The 15,781-nt window shown below is 32.3% G+C and overlaps 1 protein-coding gene across 48 annotated transcripts in view; it reads left to right on the forward strand.

Annotated features, from left to right (window-relative positions):
- The window catches only part of Rims2 (regulating synaptic membrane exocytosis 2), a 546,345-nt gene that overhangs the window by 355,523 nt on the left and 175,041 nt on the right, over positions 1 to 15,781 (forward strand). For 22 of the 48 annotated variants that reach the window (XM_048801953.1, XM_048801957.1, XM_048801965.1 and 19 more), the window contains 3 exons: positions 12,112 to 12,291; positions 13,178 to 13,287; positions 14,082 to 14,114. In XM_048801953.1, the coding sequence (XP_048657910.1) occupies positions 12,112 to 12,291; positions 13,178 to 13,287; positions 14,082 to 14,114 (323 nt within the window). Of the gene's footprint in view, positions 1 to 12,111; positions 12,292 to 13,175; positions 13,288 to 13,631; positions 13,692 to 14,081; positions 14,115 to 15,781 lie in introns of those variants that run through there. The other 26 variants (XM_048801958.1, XM_048801987.1, XM_048801961.1 and 23 more) reach the window with 4 other exon arrangements.

Genomic DNA, 15,781 nt, shown 5'->3' on the forward strand with positions numbered 1-15,781 from the left:
ATTATCTCTAATTCATCTACTTGAATAAAAATAATTGGAACACTTATAAGAAGTGACCAATGTGAAAAAAGAAAGTGAGACCCTTTTCTGAGTGTCTAGTTTTCAAGGTAGCATATAATCTCCTCTGGAGGTAATCCTTCTGAGAATAAATACATGTTAATAGCTCCAAATGAGTCATAATTTGGGTATATGATAACTAGAGATTTCTAAATGGAATGAATGTAGTAAACTCAAGATGACATTCCTAGACTATGACTCGTCCATCAAAAGTATCTAGGCTTGGCTGGGTGCTGTAGCTCATGCCTGTAATCCCCGCAGCTCTGCAGGCTGAGGCAAGAGGATCACAAGTTCAAGGCCAGCCTCAGCTGGCCAGCAAATTAACGAGGCTTTCAGCAACATAGCAAGACCCTGTCTCAAAAGATAAATAAATAAATAAATAAACTAAATTAAATTAAAAGGGCTGGGATGAGTTACATCCCCAGCCCTTTTAATTTAATTTAGTTGATTACTGGTTAAAAGCTCTTGAGTTTGATCTTTAGTGTGCTCCCCGACCCCCTTGGCCGGGCGGGGAAATGAGTCTAGGCTTCTGGGTTTTCACTGATCTCATTATGCCAAGATTGTAACTTGAAAACTTATGAGTACTATCTCCTTGGAACAAAACTATAAAGACTTAAATATTTTTTTACGTTCTTTTCTATTACTTCAGTAGATAAATATTAAATAATTTACGAATCCAAATTTTTTCTCCTGGCCATGTTATGGCAGTCAGTACAAACTTATTTTTCATTTATTGTGCATTTTAAAACACACTGAACATTTGAACAAACATGTTTAGAATGGACATCATATTACCCTTTGTTAATAAATGTCCTTATTAAAATATATTCTTTATTTTAATATTTTAAAATGTACTACTATACTGTAGTTGTTTTCCTGGTTTTATCTTTACTTATAGCTATACTTCGCATATTAAGGAATTAGTGGCATTGATGGTTGGTATCAGGTAATGGATTTTTTTTTTTTTTTTTAAATATTTATTTATTTTTTTAGTTCTCGGCGGACACAACATCTTTGTTTGTATGTGGTGCTGAGGATCAAACCCGGGCCGCACACATGCCAGGCGAGCGCGCTACCACTTGAGCCACAGCCCCAGCCCGATAATGGATTTTTATATGAAAGTCTCATTTAGGAAATAACTCAGTTATTATCTTAAAAGATGAACAGGAATTATTTTATATTTATGTGGATACAAGGTGGGATGTTGATGACATTTTTCCAAAAATATACAAGCAAAGCTACAGAAGTAATAAACAAAATATTTTAGTGCTTTAGGGGTATTATCCACAAAGCATGAATTAGTAAGAAACGAATCTAAAATGCCAGACCCTGATTATAAGAAACCTGGAAAATCTGTGGACAAATTTGGATCTGAGACTACAGATGCTGTAGGTTCTTTGGAGAGTTTTAATCAAGAGGTGGCTATGATAAGTTTATTCACTGTAGAATAACTACTTTGGAGAGTATCTGGATGGTTAATTTTGAAGAGAATAAAGGTATGAAAAGAAAATAGGGATTAAGGTTGTAGATAGAGAAATAGAATATGGGTGATTCAATAAATTAAAATTAGTTATAGTTGGTAAATAATGGGATTTGGATGTTGAGGGAGAGTGAAGAGTCACAAAAAATACATAACTTATAGCTTGAGTAACTGGGTGCATAGGGTATATTAATAGGTGTTGAGAGTTAAGTGGGGAAATCAGTCTAAGTATGAGGCAAGTTCAGTTTTAGAACTACTAAGAGGGCTAAGGGTAAATTTTTAGCAAGTAAGTAATTTTGAAGCTTAAACAAAGGTCGAGACTACATAGAGAAATTTAGGAGTAAGTTCACTAATAATGATAAGTAGGTGTAAAAATATAGGTGAAATCAACCTGAGAAACAACCCATGAAATGACAACCAAGGAGTTTTCCTATGTCTTGGGATTCATTATAATTAAGTGGTAGGCAGGAGAAGGAGAACTACTGAACTATGTAAAGAAGGAAGAATGAGAATTAAAAACATAATTAAAGGAATAGAGAATTTCAAGAAGAAATAATTTCAGTAGTAAAAATAATGAATGAAAAATGCCTATTGGTTTTATTGAGTCATTGTTGCTTTTAGCTATGTGAATTTCAGAAGGGTGGTGGTGGTAGTAGGCAGATTGCAGTAGTCTGGACATGAATAGGAGAGAAGAAAATTAATTTATCCACTAAGTGTGAAGGAAGTATAGTAGGTAGGAGTTTGTTGTATCAAATAATAATGTTTCCTTCTTTTAGAATAGGAAATTCTGTATGCCCATATTTTCATAGGCTAGGGCAAAGAATGTGTTAGGAAAGATTGCTAGATGAAAGGTCTTAGGGGATTTTGGAGGGGATTGGGCTAAACAGATGGAATTTGTGAACAAAAAGCAGCTATTATTTGTGGTTGAGACAAAAAAGAAAATAGATCAAAGAGGAGAAGCTAAGTAAGTTAAAGGAGAGAAATCAAATTTTGGTATTAAACTAGTGTTAAGGTTTTTTGTGGGGAGTGTATTTGGGGTTTCATCCAGAGGCACTCTACCACTGAGCACTCTACCCCAGCCTTTTTAAATTTTTGTTTTGAGACAGAGTGCTGATTTCAAACTTGAGTTCCTCCTGCCTCAGCCTCTTGACTAGTGGGATTACAGGTGTGCATCACAATACCTGGTTGGTTGGTTGGTTTTCGTACCAGGGATTGAACTCAGGGGCACTTGAGCACTGAACCACATTCCCAGACTTATTTTGTATTTTATTTAGAGATAGGGTCTCACTGAGTTGCTTAGTGCCTCACTTTTGCTGAAGCTGGCTTTGAACTTGTGATCCTCCTGCCTCAGCCTCCCAAGCTCTGTGTGTCACCAACACCCAGCTTTTAATGAATGTTTGAGTAGCAAAACTGTTAGAAAGGAATCCAAATGCTGTATGGAAGTAGTTGAGACAGTTCATAGAGTAGTTCCTAGAGTCTATGGGTAAGGAAGGAAGAAAAGCAAAGAAGGTGGCAGGGAACAAAGAAAACAAAGTATCAAATGAAGGTCAGTTGAATGGTGGAGGAGATTATAAGAACTTTTACAGAATTAATGATTGAAATCAAAGTTTGAGATGCTGGAGTTTAGTGTTTCTGACTTTGAATTGTTTCGTTGGGTTCTTTGATCCAAAATATTTCCCCAGAAGTAGGAGATTGAGGAGCATTAAATTTACAAAAATATGAAGATTGGGGTTCATGTTGAACAAATTTCTTCATGTATATGTGTTGAAATCTACCATTAATATAGGAATTAGGATAAAGAAGCTGTAGGAAAGCCAGTTCCCTAAATTATCAATGACTAGGAGAGAGTAATTGTAAAATGGATAGATTACTAGCCATCTGAATTAAAATAGTGGATGTTACAGCTACTTGGCATCCTTACAAGAAGTAAGGATTTTGCACATTATGTCAGGAGAGTAAGGGTCAGAAGTATCTTCAAGGAGCTGATCTCCTTTTCTGGGTCTATGGACTGTGAAATGTGAAAAACGCAGATGAGAGCTACACAGAGCAGAGGCTGCACAATTGAGCTAAATGTTATATAAGATTGGAATATGCAGAAAACATTCTGGAGAAAGCTTTACATAAGAAAGTTTGTCAACAATAGAATAAGGATTCTTGAAAATTCAGCTGAGATTTAGAACATAACTTAACAGAATGTAGGAGATGATTTAGAGAGAAGATATCAGGGGCCACCAGGGCTTTCCTTTTACATGATAGACAAAAATGAGAGATACTTGCATAGAAATAATTAGCCTCAAAATACCCTAGGTTATCTTAAATTGGTTTGATGTCAGAACTGGATGATGGGAAATGTCTGACTTGGGTCTAGAATAATGGTGAGGGTTGCTGTGGAATTTGAAGAGGCAATGATGGTCTTATCTCAAGATATTTGGGGCCCAAACTAGAACCCTAATTAAAGAAAGGATTCTAACAAGCTCTGTCATGGGAATGAGATTCCTGTGTGGAATGGAGATTGTTTTCCTATAAATGCCTTATGTGGAAATTAGTGCTGAGGACTCTTAGTAAATGCAATGAAAGCCAAATAATTATGCTGTTCCAGATACACTTCTTTTTTTTAACCTTAATTTCTCTGCATTGTTATTCCTTTACTGTTTTCTTTTACAGTGAAACTAACTTCTGTTTGGTTTTTGTCTCTACCCTCTCAACTTCTCTGGAGTGTTCCTGCATTAATTTCTTATTTCTTTTATTTAAATCTCTCTTCACTTAATGATTTTATTTTTTCTGAAAATTACTGATGAAATCTCCTAAATAAATATCTTCTTTATACTCTGCCACCCTCTCAAGCTACCTTGAGAATGGTCTGTTTTCTTTTCTTTTTTTTTTCTTCTGTCTTTTACTTAGGTCAGTAAAAGTACATACTTTTACTTTTATGCTGCCTCTACACCATCAGTTCCTAAGCCTAAAACCTTACTCTGTCCCTTGACTGATTTTCTGTTTTCTTCACTTTTTCCCTATTTCTCAAGTGCTTATGTTTGGATCTTTCTTTCTTATTTTAATAACCTATCATGCTTGTGACTTTGACCCAAACTTCTAGTGCTTAGTGTAGTAACTGGCATATCATATGAACTCAACCTAAATGTACTAAATGAGTAATTTTATGAGTCAATGAATATTAAAATATTACTGATAAACTGTAACTTCTCAAATTTCACCTCGTCTTTAAAGGACAGATTTCTCTGACTTGACATCAGCAGAGGCGTATTCTTCTAACACTTCATAAATTTAAGTCTAAACCTGAATTCACTACCATTTCTTTCAAGAATACTTCTGTCCATAGTTTATCTATTTCTGTTGATTTATCATTTCATTTCTGAATCTATACATTTAAAAGATTTTTTTGGTTCTTTGATGTTTATTGTTTTGTTGGTTGGCTTTTGGGGGGGGTGTTATACATCTTTACATTTAAAATGTATGATGATCTTCAAACATTATTAAGAAGAAAAAAATATCCCCAATACCAAGGATTTACACTTCAGTGAAGTTGATGGACTTTCAAATTCAGAAAGTCCAATTCAAGTTCCAACTCAGAAGACATCAAATTATGTGACTTTGTCCAAGTCTCTGTAAGTCTTAGCTTATTTATTACTAACATGAGAGAGATTGGATTGTATGATTTCTGAGATTCCTTCTATCTCTAACATTCTGTTTGTGTACTTCTCTATATTGGCATTTTCCATATAATGTATAGTATGTATTTTGTATACTGTTATTTATAATGCTTGTCATCCATAACCTCTTCACTGTTTTCTTCACTATTACTGTAGGTTAGAGCCTTTTTCTAGATTGATTCATTCTATGCACTACTGCTGAATTAATTTTCTTAATTCAGTATTTGATAATTACCTTTGTTCAAAAGCTTTTGATCTCTTTTTTTGAAAATTAAGCCATTTATTCCTCTTAATTAGGCATTTAATATTCTCATAAACAGACTCAGCTCATTTTCTAATATTTTGCATATTCTACTATTATCTCTAACATTTTCATTTGACTTTTTTATCTTCTATAATCAGTCTGTGTGCTGAAATTTACCCATTTGTTCATGCACATTGTTGTCCATCTTTTCTACTATAGTGTTTAACTTATTAAGTATATTTATTTTAAATAATGTATTTGAGAGAGGGAAAAAGAGAGAGAGATGCAAAAGCTGATTCTTACATTTACATGGAAATTCGAGGTGTCCTAGATAAACAATAAAGCTTGAAAAAGAGTGAAGTTGAAGGATTCACAGTTCCAACTTTCACAACTTATTTCCAAGTTACAGTGTTCAAAACAATGTGATAATGGCATAAGGATAGATATATGTATCAAAGGATTAGAGAGTCTTGAAGAAAATCCAAACAAAAACAATTTTTTATTTTGTAGTTCCAGCTATCATATACATATTTCAGCCTCTGGTGATTACTTTGAATCTTAAAATAATGGGCCATATTTTTCATGATTTTTGTGTTTACATTGGTTTTGTATTGAATGTTGGACATCATGTGATCAATAGTGACTGAAGCAGAATTTATACTTGAAAATGAACACATTGTGTGTGTGTGTGTGTGTGTGTGTCTGTGTGCATGTGCATGCACTTTCATGCATACACTTGAGAATATGAATCAATCTTCTGACTATGGAACTTGGACTGGAATTTTGATGTTTCAGCTAAGTACAGCAAGCAGCACTGCATATGGAAAGTTTGCTTTAACATCATTCCACTTCTTTGTAAAAATAGGAAAACAAAGGAAAGACTCAGAATATTTTTTTGATGGTCATGTTTGAGACACATACTCTTCCTTTTTTTATTTGCAATATTTCTAGTAATTCATTTAAAATATGCTCTTATAAGTAGATTAAAGGAGGGTTTTGAAATTGTGATCTGATTTCAGAGCTTTTCTTTTTTTTAGTTGTCAACAGATCTTTATTTATTATTAATTTTTTAAAATATATATGACAGTGGAATGTATTACAATTCATATTACACACATAAAGTACAATTTTTCATATCTCCGGTTGTATAAAAAGTATATTCACACCAATTCGTGTCTTCATACATATACTTTGGATAATGATGACCATCAACATTCCACCATCATTTCTAATCCCATGCCCCCTCCCTTCCCCTCCACTCCTCTGCCCTATCTAGAGTTCATCTATTCTTCCCATGCTCCCCTTCCCTACCCAACTATGAATCAGCCTCCTTATATCAGAGAAAACATTTGGCATTTGGTTTTTTGGGATTGGCTAACTTCAGTTAGCATTATCTCCTCCAACTCCATCCATTTTCCTGCAAATGCCATGATTTTATTCTCTCTTATTGTTGAGTAATATTCCATTGTGAATAAATGACACAATTTTTTTATCCATTTATCTCCTGAAAGAAGGCATCTAGGTTGGTTCCACAATTTAGCTATTGTGAATTGTGCTGCTATAAACATTGATGTGGCTGTGTCCCTATAGTACGCTGTTTTTAAGTCCTTTGGGTATAGACCAAGGAGTGGGATAGCTGGGTCAAATGGTGGTTCCATTCCCAATTTTCCAAGGAATCTCCATACAGTTTTCCATATTTGCTGCACCAAATTGCAGTCCCACCAGCAGTGTATGAGTGTTCCTTTTTCCCCACATGCTCTCTAATATTTATTGTTGTTTGTATTCATAATAGCTGAAGTTCATCAGTGAACTTCTTGAATAGAGAACTCACATATTTTAGTGTGAGGACTATACTACATCACATAATCTCATGTAATACAATAACAATTCATAATTCTATCCTTTAGAGAGGTATCTTTAAAATATTTGCTGCTTTATGAAATCTTTAAAGAACTGGGGAAAAATAATGTACAGCCAGTACTGTAGTGGAATAGCTTTGTTATAATCAGCAGAGCATTATTAATCTCAAACATCCACTGAAAATGGTAACTATTTCAAAAAATAAGAATTACACCATCCCTTGAGATTTTGAAAATTTGTATTTTAAAGGCATTTTAATTTTCTGCATGTTACTTGTGCTCGGTAAATAATCCTGTCAATATGAGATTTTTATATTTTCAAAATAAAAATTGAATTATAAGGAAAACCATAAATATTTAATAGACTACTCAAAATGATCACAGGATATTTACAGCTTATATGTTTTTACATATGCATATCAAATAATACAATATATCTATTATTCAGTGTTAAATTTTTCTCTGATTTTCTCGAGAAACTTGATATTTAATCTTAGAATTTCAAATATAACTATTTAAAAATGCAACTATAGAGATATGAAGACATTTTACTTCTTTTTTGATGATAACAAAGGCTTTGTGAGTGATTAATGATTTTAATAATATCTTGCTTTCTCTCATCAGTTGTCTGTATTATCACTTTCTAATTTTAGATTTTTATTAATTTGAGCCTATAATTCTTGTTATTTTTGAGTAACCTTATGTACTTTTAATTAACATACAGTATTTTTCTTTTACTTTAATAGGAATATTCAGTGGAGAAGTGCTATTATGCCCAAGGATAAATTAATCCATCTTCCTCCAAAACAATAACATATTCCTATATATGCACAGTACTTTACATATTTACCATGATTTCCATGGTGAATATTTTGTGCCTTGCACCACTTCTCTCTCTCTCTCTCTCTCTCTCTCTCTCTCTCTCTCTCTCTCTCTCTTTTTCCTCATGGTGCTGGGGATTGAATGCATGTTAGGCAAGTGCTCTATCACTGAGCCACAACCCCAGCAGTGTCTTGCAATTCTCTTAAATTCAAAGCAGGGTTACAATAACCAAGAACTTTTGAAAATTGAGATATTTAAACTTGCATCTTGCACATGATAATGAAAATGAAAAGTATGATATATGTATTTCTTTAATTACTCCCAAGTGTCTTGTTTTTTAACGTTTCTGAGTATATGTTATATTTTAGGTTTTGCTTCAGTTGTGCAGTTAATGCTCAGAAAATAGCTTGGCATTTGTTTTAGTCATCTTTTTGTTGCTGTGACTAAAAGACCTGACAAGAACAATTTTCTAGGAGGAAAAGTAAATAAAACTTTATTTCAGAGGTCTCAGTCCATAGATGGCAAGGTCTATTTTCTGAGCCCCCAAAGAAGTAGAATGTCATGGTGGGGGCGGGAGGCATGGCAGAGGAAAGCAGCTCAAGACGTTGCAGGAGGAGAGAGAAATTTGGGGAGATCCCCATAAGGGACAAAATATATACTCATAGACATGCCCCCAAAGACCTTCCTCCTCCTGCCACATCCTACCTGCCTATAGTTACCTCCCAGTTAATCCCTATCAGGGGATTAATGCACTGATTAGTTAAAGTTGTTATAACCCAATCATTTCACCTCTAAACTTTCTTGAATTGTCTCACATGTGAGCTTTTGGGGAATACCTCATGTCTAAACCATAACAACATTCAAGATATTTTTTCAAAAGTATTATGCTTCTGCTCTTAACCAGATTACTATATTACACAATATGAATGAACATAAGGAAGGTGCTTCTTGCCACAAAGAAGAGACTAGACTTATCCTTCAGAGATATAGCCATTTAAAAAAAATAAAAGATCTCAGCTTTATAAAGGAAAAGAATAACTAATTTCTAAGTAGTTTTACTTTTTATAAGTTTAGTTTTAAAGAAAATCTGTTAAATTTACTTATACAATATAAACACAGAATGTCTTTGTTTTGCTATATGCTAGGGTTCTGAGTTAGAATATAGGACAATTGTCATTGATTTCTGAATATTACTTTGAAGCATTTCATTGTTTCAATTGGTGTTTTTAACTTACTTTTCTTTTCTTTCTTTCTTTTTTTTGGAGTGTTCTTAATGTTCTCTCATACTTACACAGATACTCTATTTTGAGCATACTTTGGTCTGGAGTTATGTCATTGGGATGGATGGATGAATGGGTAGATATGATAAGCTATAAAAAAGAATGCTCACAAGTCTATTCTTCCCCAGAACTTTGCATGAGTTCCTTGGTTCTTTCATTGAAAATAGAGACCCTAAAAGCAGCAAAATTGATGGGGAGGTACATCAGATTCCTTAGAATGTTGAAAATCTCTTTCAAGCAACCACATTGACTGGAAAAATAATTCAAAACTGAATTATTACAAACTCAATGATTCACAATTGAGTCAGATAATTATAAGATTATTTCCCTCAGAAATGACTGAAAAGAGTACTAAAATTTAATATTAATCATTTTTACTTTTTCTTATGAGTAAACACTGACCTTTAAATTCAGTCATTCTAAATTGTTTACTATTATGGCCCATTGTCAGTTTATCCTTATACCAGAATCTGCATATGCTATTATATGTTTTCATGATAGTTGTTTCAATAGTGGATATTGTTATAGTACTATAGGTCAGTATAAATCAATGAGGGAACTGTTAAGCAGTATCCTCACCAAATATTGTAGAATAGAGGCCACTAGGTATTGCAGAGTAGTAGTCTATCAGTCCAGGCAAATGATCCATTAAAAAAAATCTGAATTATTTTAAACATAGATTAGAAAATATAGAATATTTATTTAAAAATGGAACATGACTGACCATGAAATTACCTTTTAGAAGACAATTGGATTATTCACCTAAAAAAGGTTTAAATTTACAAATGAGGGATCCTAACCTTATTTGCAGTTTACTCTTTAGCAGTTTGATAACACCAATGGCCACCTATTTTAGAACATTTTATATGCATTAAGTAAAATAAGGTGAGTAAGCAGAATTACGTTTCATTGAAATGTAGTCTACAATTTGAGAATTCCATGTAGGAAATAAAATATGTTAAACCTTATTTACTTATTATTTACACTTCTCAGTTGTTGCTTTTTGAAGTTATTTATATATTCCTGACTTTATACTCACTCAAAATATAGGTGAAAATTCTCAAGTTTTATATACTGGTGTTGATTCTGCTATGAAACTGGGTAACTCAGGTGTCTTGCTTTAAATTTTAAGTTTTACCTATTTAAACCTATTCTTACCAGATTGTGGTTATAGGAGCCTATCTTGACTTTCTCTGTGTTATCAAAATTTAAAATATAACCTTTTATTTCCCTTAACTGTGAAAATACATTTTGGGAAAGTTTTCACTTCTGTTGTGGTTCTTCTGTGTTTCACTTATTAACCTATTTTCATCTCACATTATGATAATTATATATTTCTTATCTTTTGTGGAACGAAAATATAAAGAAAATTTAGGAGATTGCAGGATGTGATATAAAATAAATCCAGTATTTACTTTCTAAAGTCTTCTAATTTAAAGTCTTCTGGTGGCTGGGGATGTGGCTCAAGCGGTAGCGCGCTCGCCTGGCATGCGTGCGGCCCGGGTTCGATCCTCAGCACCACATACAGACAAAGATGTTGTGTCTGCCGAGAACTGAAAAATAAATAAATAAATAAATATGTTTAAAAAAAAAAAAATAAAGTCTTCTGGTTTAAAATTATATGATATTTGGGAAATTGTGTCCTTTTCTCTTTTTCTTTAATTGCTTGTAGTTTTTCACTATCTGGTTGAGAGAATTTATAGGTAAAGTGGAAGTTCTGGTGAGATTAATGCTGTTTTACTCACTATAATATATAAGCATATTTGTTTTGTAATCACAACTGGGTAGAAATATAATAACATTTTTTGAAGTATTACTTTGGTGTATACTACTTTAAGTTCTAGACCAAACGTAATGTTTTTAAGGTTTCTTACAAATTGTGGGGTTGGTGTTAGAAAGCATTTATTGATCAAGTTAGGTATAAAAGCATTATATTAGGTTTCAGGAATACAAAAATCAATAATGATAAGTCATTTAAATTTACTATTTTTCTTTCAACAACCATTAAGTTTTAGTGTTAGATTTATTTGTGGTCAAAGAGACCACATTATTTCAGTGAATTAAGACACATTTTGAATTGGTTGGTATAGCTAAAGTACACTGAGGTAGATGACTGATTAACCAGATCCCTAGAGTGATTTCTCTTTGGGGTCATGTTTAAATATGGCTGCATACTTCAAAGGTGCCCTATTTTTCTATAACCTCATTTTGATCTTTCTGTTGAATGTTCAGGTTTATCAGAATATTATTATTGTGTTGAAAGTATTTTTATATCTTAGTTGGTATACTAATAAACAGTGTTAGGGGCTTGAGAATCAATGTTTACATCATTTTCTTCACTATTTTGAAAATATTAGGAAAAGTCATTGAATTCCTTTAAAATACAATAATACTTCACACAGTTCACATGTTATGTTTAGGAGATTCATTTTGGAAAGCAGGCAGTTTTGGTTTTCATTGATTATAACTGAGCAACTCCTATTATGTTCAACGGGAGTTTTTATTATAGACAGATTGCGATTCCTTAGAAATTCTTAAGAAGTTTAGTGAGATTTTGCTCAAAATATGTTGGGGAAATTTTTTTTAAAACATACTCAATAATTTTAAACAATTACCTTTCTCAAAATCGGTTTGATGCATCATGACCAAATAGAAGAAGGGCACAAAGATCAACTGAGCTGCTTTTTGACTAACGTTTCAGGGATTGTGAAGCAGCAGATAGACAGCCATATCACAGATCCAGATCAACAGAACAACGGCCTCACCTTGAGCGGACCACCACCCGCTCCAGATCCACTGAACGTCCTGATACAAACCTCATGAGGTCGATGCCTTCATTAATGACTGGAAGATCTGCCCCTCCTTCACCTGCCTTATCGAGGTGAAAGATAAATCAATCAGACTAACTTCCCCCTTTGCACCACCAGCACACCATTTTATTTTCCCAGCAGCTAAATGGTTTCTTCTATCATCTTTGACTGATCACTAGTAACAGTCAATACTAACCTTTTCAATGTAAACACACTATTTATATTCAGCGGATATAATAGTGTGTGGTTACCATTGTAATTTGTTTATTAACTGTCCTGACTGCATTTGTTTTGTGATTTCTCATTAATCAGGAGTCCTGGGTAAATGCCCTCATAACTATCACGTTCTTCTCCTACAGAATGAGAAATTACTTGTGTCCATTAGACATCACTTTTCTAATGTTCATCATAATGACACTAATCAAAAGTAGAATTTTAGTTTCTTTCTGTCAACACTAATATCATGTATTAACCAGTGTTTTCTTTAGCTGAATTTTGAATTACTCAGGGTTTTATTTGTAGTCTCATATTTTCTAATGAAGGGATGTTTAATATAAGCCTGAGTAAAAATCTCTTTGGATCAAGAGAGGAAGATTAATGTTAAGTTTGAAATCTGGTAGAAAGAAGTGTGAGGTAGTAGTTTTTATTTTTTGAGCTACAGAATTCTCCTCTTTCATATAGAAAGAATACTAATTTACATTAACTATTCCATGGATTTTATCATAGGATTTTGTGTGCATGTATGTGTGTATGTATGCATATTACATAAAAATGTAAACATCTTTTGGTATTTAAATAATCATTCAAATATCCATATTTTGTTCTGTTTTCCTAACCTTTTAATCAGCAGCTAAACCTCTTTTTAAAAAGCACTTACACAGCTATCATATGAACCAAATGTATTAAAAGCATTTAAGTCATTGTACTGAAAATGAATATCAATGATGTATCTTGTAGGTCTCATCCTCGAACTGGGTCTGTCCAGACCAGCCCATCAAGTACTCCAGTGGCAGGACGAAGGGGCCGACAGCTTCCACAGCTTCCACCAAAGGGAACATTGGAGAGAAGTAAGTTTTATTTCTAATTTTATCACAGGGGAAATACACATGGAAGCCAAGGTGAATCAAGATTTTATTATTACCTTTGTGATAGTTATCTTCTTTTGTTAATGGTATGCCTTACTGAATGTTATAGTAGTTTTATTTATGAATATTATATATTCTATGTTTAAAATTTATATTATTTGGAGGTAAAGTAAGCTATCAATTTTGCTCTTGGACATTTTTCAAATGTGAATAAATGCATTTTAAAAGTAAACTTATTTCTTTACTACAACTAAATTTATGTAATTGTTGATAGTTACATAAAGTTTATTAGTAACTAGCTAAATCAATTTTCACACACTGCAAAGGACTGGTTAGCTGATGCACACCAATGGTGATCCTTCTCAAATCTGGAGTACAAGAAAAAGGTAATCATGAATATATAAAGAAAGATGCATGTTGTACTGATGTTTATAACAATTTCAAATTTTTACATAAGATGCAATATTTGCTGACAAACATGAACATTCTTCTGAAACATTTATAAATTTATAAAGTTTTGGGTAAAGGACCTTTAAAAGCATGGATATCAGAATATTTTTAACCTCATTTAAAAAATGATCCCTTTATTTGGTAACTGGGTGTGTTTTGCAAAAGTACATATACATGCATATTTATAAAAGTATATATCTTAATCACCATTAAATTTTCTTTAATATACAATTCATTCTATGCCTTTGGAGATTTCTGTTGTTTTTAACCCCTGTGCTTTGGTTCCCTTTTTTTGTTTTGTTTTGTTTTTATTTTGTTTTCCCTAGACAATGGAGTCAAGGAGATAGAACCTTATGAAGGTCTGTACATAAAGGAGGGTTTGTTTTGTGCCGACAGCCTTTTTGGGGGGCTGTTAAGCAAAAATAAACCCAACTGCAATTGATGTCCCTTCATTGCATAGTTTTATATACAGCAAAATTATTTTGTTTTATAATTCTGATAAAGTATTCAACTTTTATTTTACTTGGAAATAAAAAGAAAGAGTTAAATTTCATTGATTCATCAAGTGAGAATGCAAAGAAACTTCTTTTAAATGAGTAGAAAATATTTGCTCTTTTGAAAATATTTAATTTCCTTTTTAGGCCAAATTCCAGATTTTGAGTAAAACTTTAACCAAAGATATCAATTGCAGTCTGTGTTTATGTCTTAAGGATGTAAACATAGTCTAGTTATATTTATCATCATATATTTCATTTTATATTTATGATGATATTTTAATTATTAAATTTGGCTTTCTTGAAAAGAAAGTTTTTGAATTAGATAGTGATTGTGGTTTGTATTTCCTACATAAATGATGTAGCAAGATTGCTTATAGTATTCAAAGTTAAACGATAGTTTTATGATTTTAGTACTAAACCCTTCATTATGACTCAAGATAAAATATTAAATTATGATATATAGATTATTTACAAAGACATGGATTATGTACATTTAAAAGACAATAAAATCCCCTACTAATTATAGAATTCTGAAACTGTTGGCTCTTTTATTTACTGATGAATGTCCAACACATAGAATAATGCCCACATTGTAAGCCCAGAATAAATATTTGTTGAATGAATGCATGAAATGTTTATCTAAAAATTGCAAAGCTACCTAAGATAATGTATAAAGTGCCACTAAACTAATCTTGTCATGACTTATTGTAACAGATTTGTAAATGCTTTGCATTTGAGCAGCAATGTTTTTATTGCCTTATGTAACTTGATAGAAAATGTGTTCTTGTTAGTTGTAACTGAATGGCTACCAACTTCTATTTTGTGGTTCTTTTTGTTTTTTTTATATAGCATAATAGAACAATTCAGTGCTGTTGTGATTAGAGGTCTATTATGCTACCTGGTAAAAAGATTTGAGCAGCATTTCTATAATTCTCCATTATTTGCATAAGACTGGGAAGCCTAAAATTTTAGATGACTTTCCACAAGGAAAATTCAATAATTATGGATTTTTTGTCTCCTCAAGATTTTTAAAGGTAGAGTTTCAGCATCATTTATTGGCATATGAAGTCAGAAACATAAAAGATTATGTCACAATTTTCTAAAATTTTAATTTAAATATCTTGTAAAGCAATAGTCTACTGACATAAGACTAGATCTGTTTTTTTTTTTTTTTTTTTTTTTTGGTAATACCAATTATGCCAGAAAACTGATAATATTGTTGATACGGAACATAAGGATTGATAAAGGTTCCAAGGGATTATCAACAAATATTCTAATTACTATTTGTCTTTTTTTCCTTTATAGAATCCATTAAAACCACAATTTTCCTTTAATATCTCCAGTTGCAATTTTTCCATATTTTTATTTTATAAAAGAAAGATGAGCTAAAACTTCCCTCATCCTTTTCAGTAGGAAATTGAAAGTTTTTTTCTTTTTTTAAAAAACTTAATAGTATGGATGATTTTTTTAAAAAGTATTTTCGTAAGTGTTTATATGGAGACTTGAATAGATACATGACTGTAATTTTC

This window comes from Marmota marmota, unplaced genomic scaffold, assembly GCF_001458135.2.
Source record: "Marmota marmota marmota unplaced genomic scaffold, marMar, whole genome shotgun sequence".
NCBI classification, from domain to species: domain Eukaryota; kingdom Metazoa; phylum Chordata; class Mammalia; order Rodentia; family Sciuridae; genus Marmota; species Marmota marmota.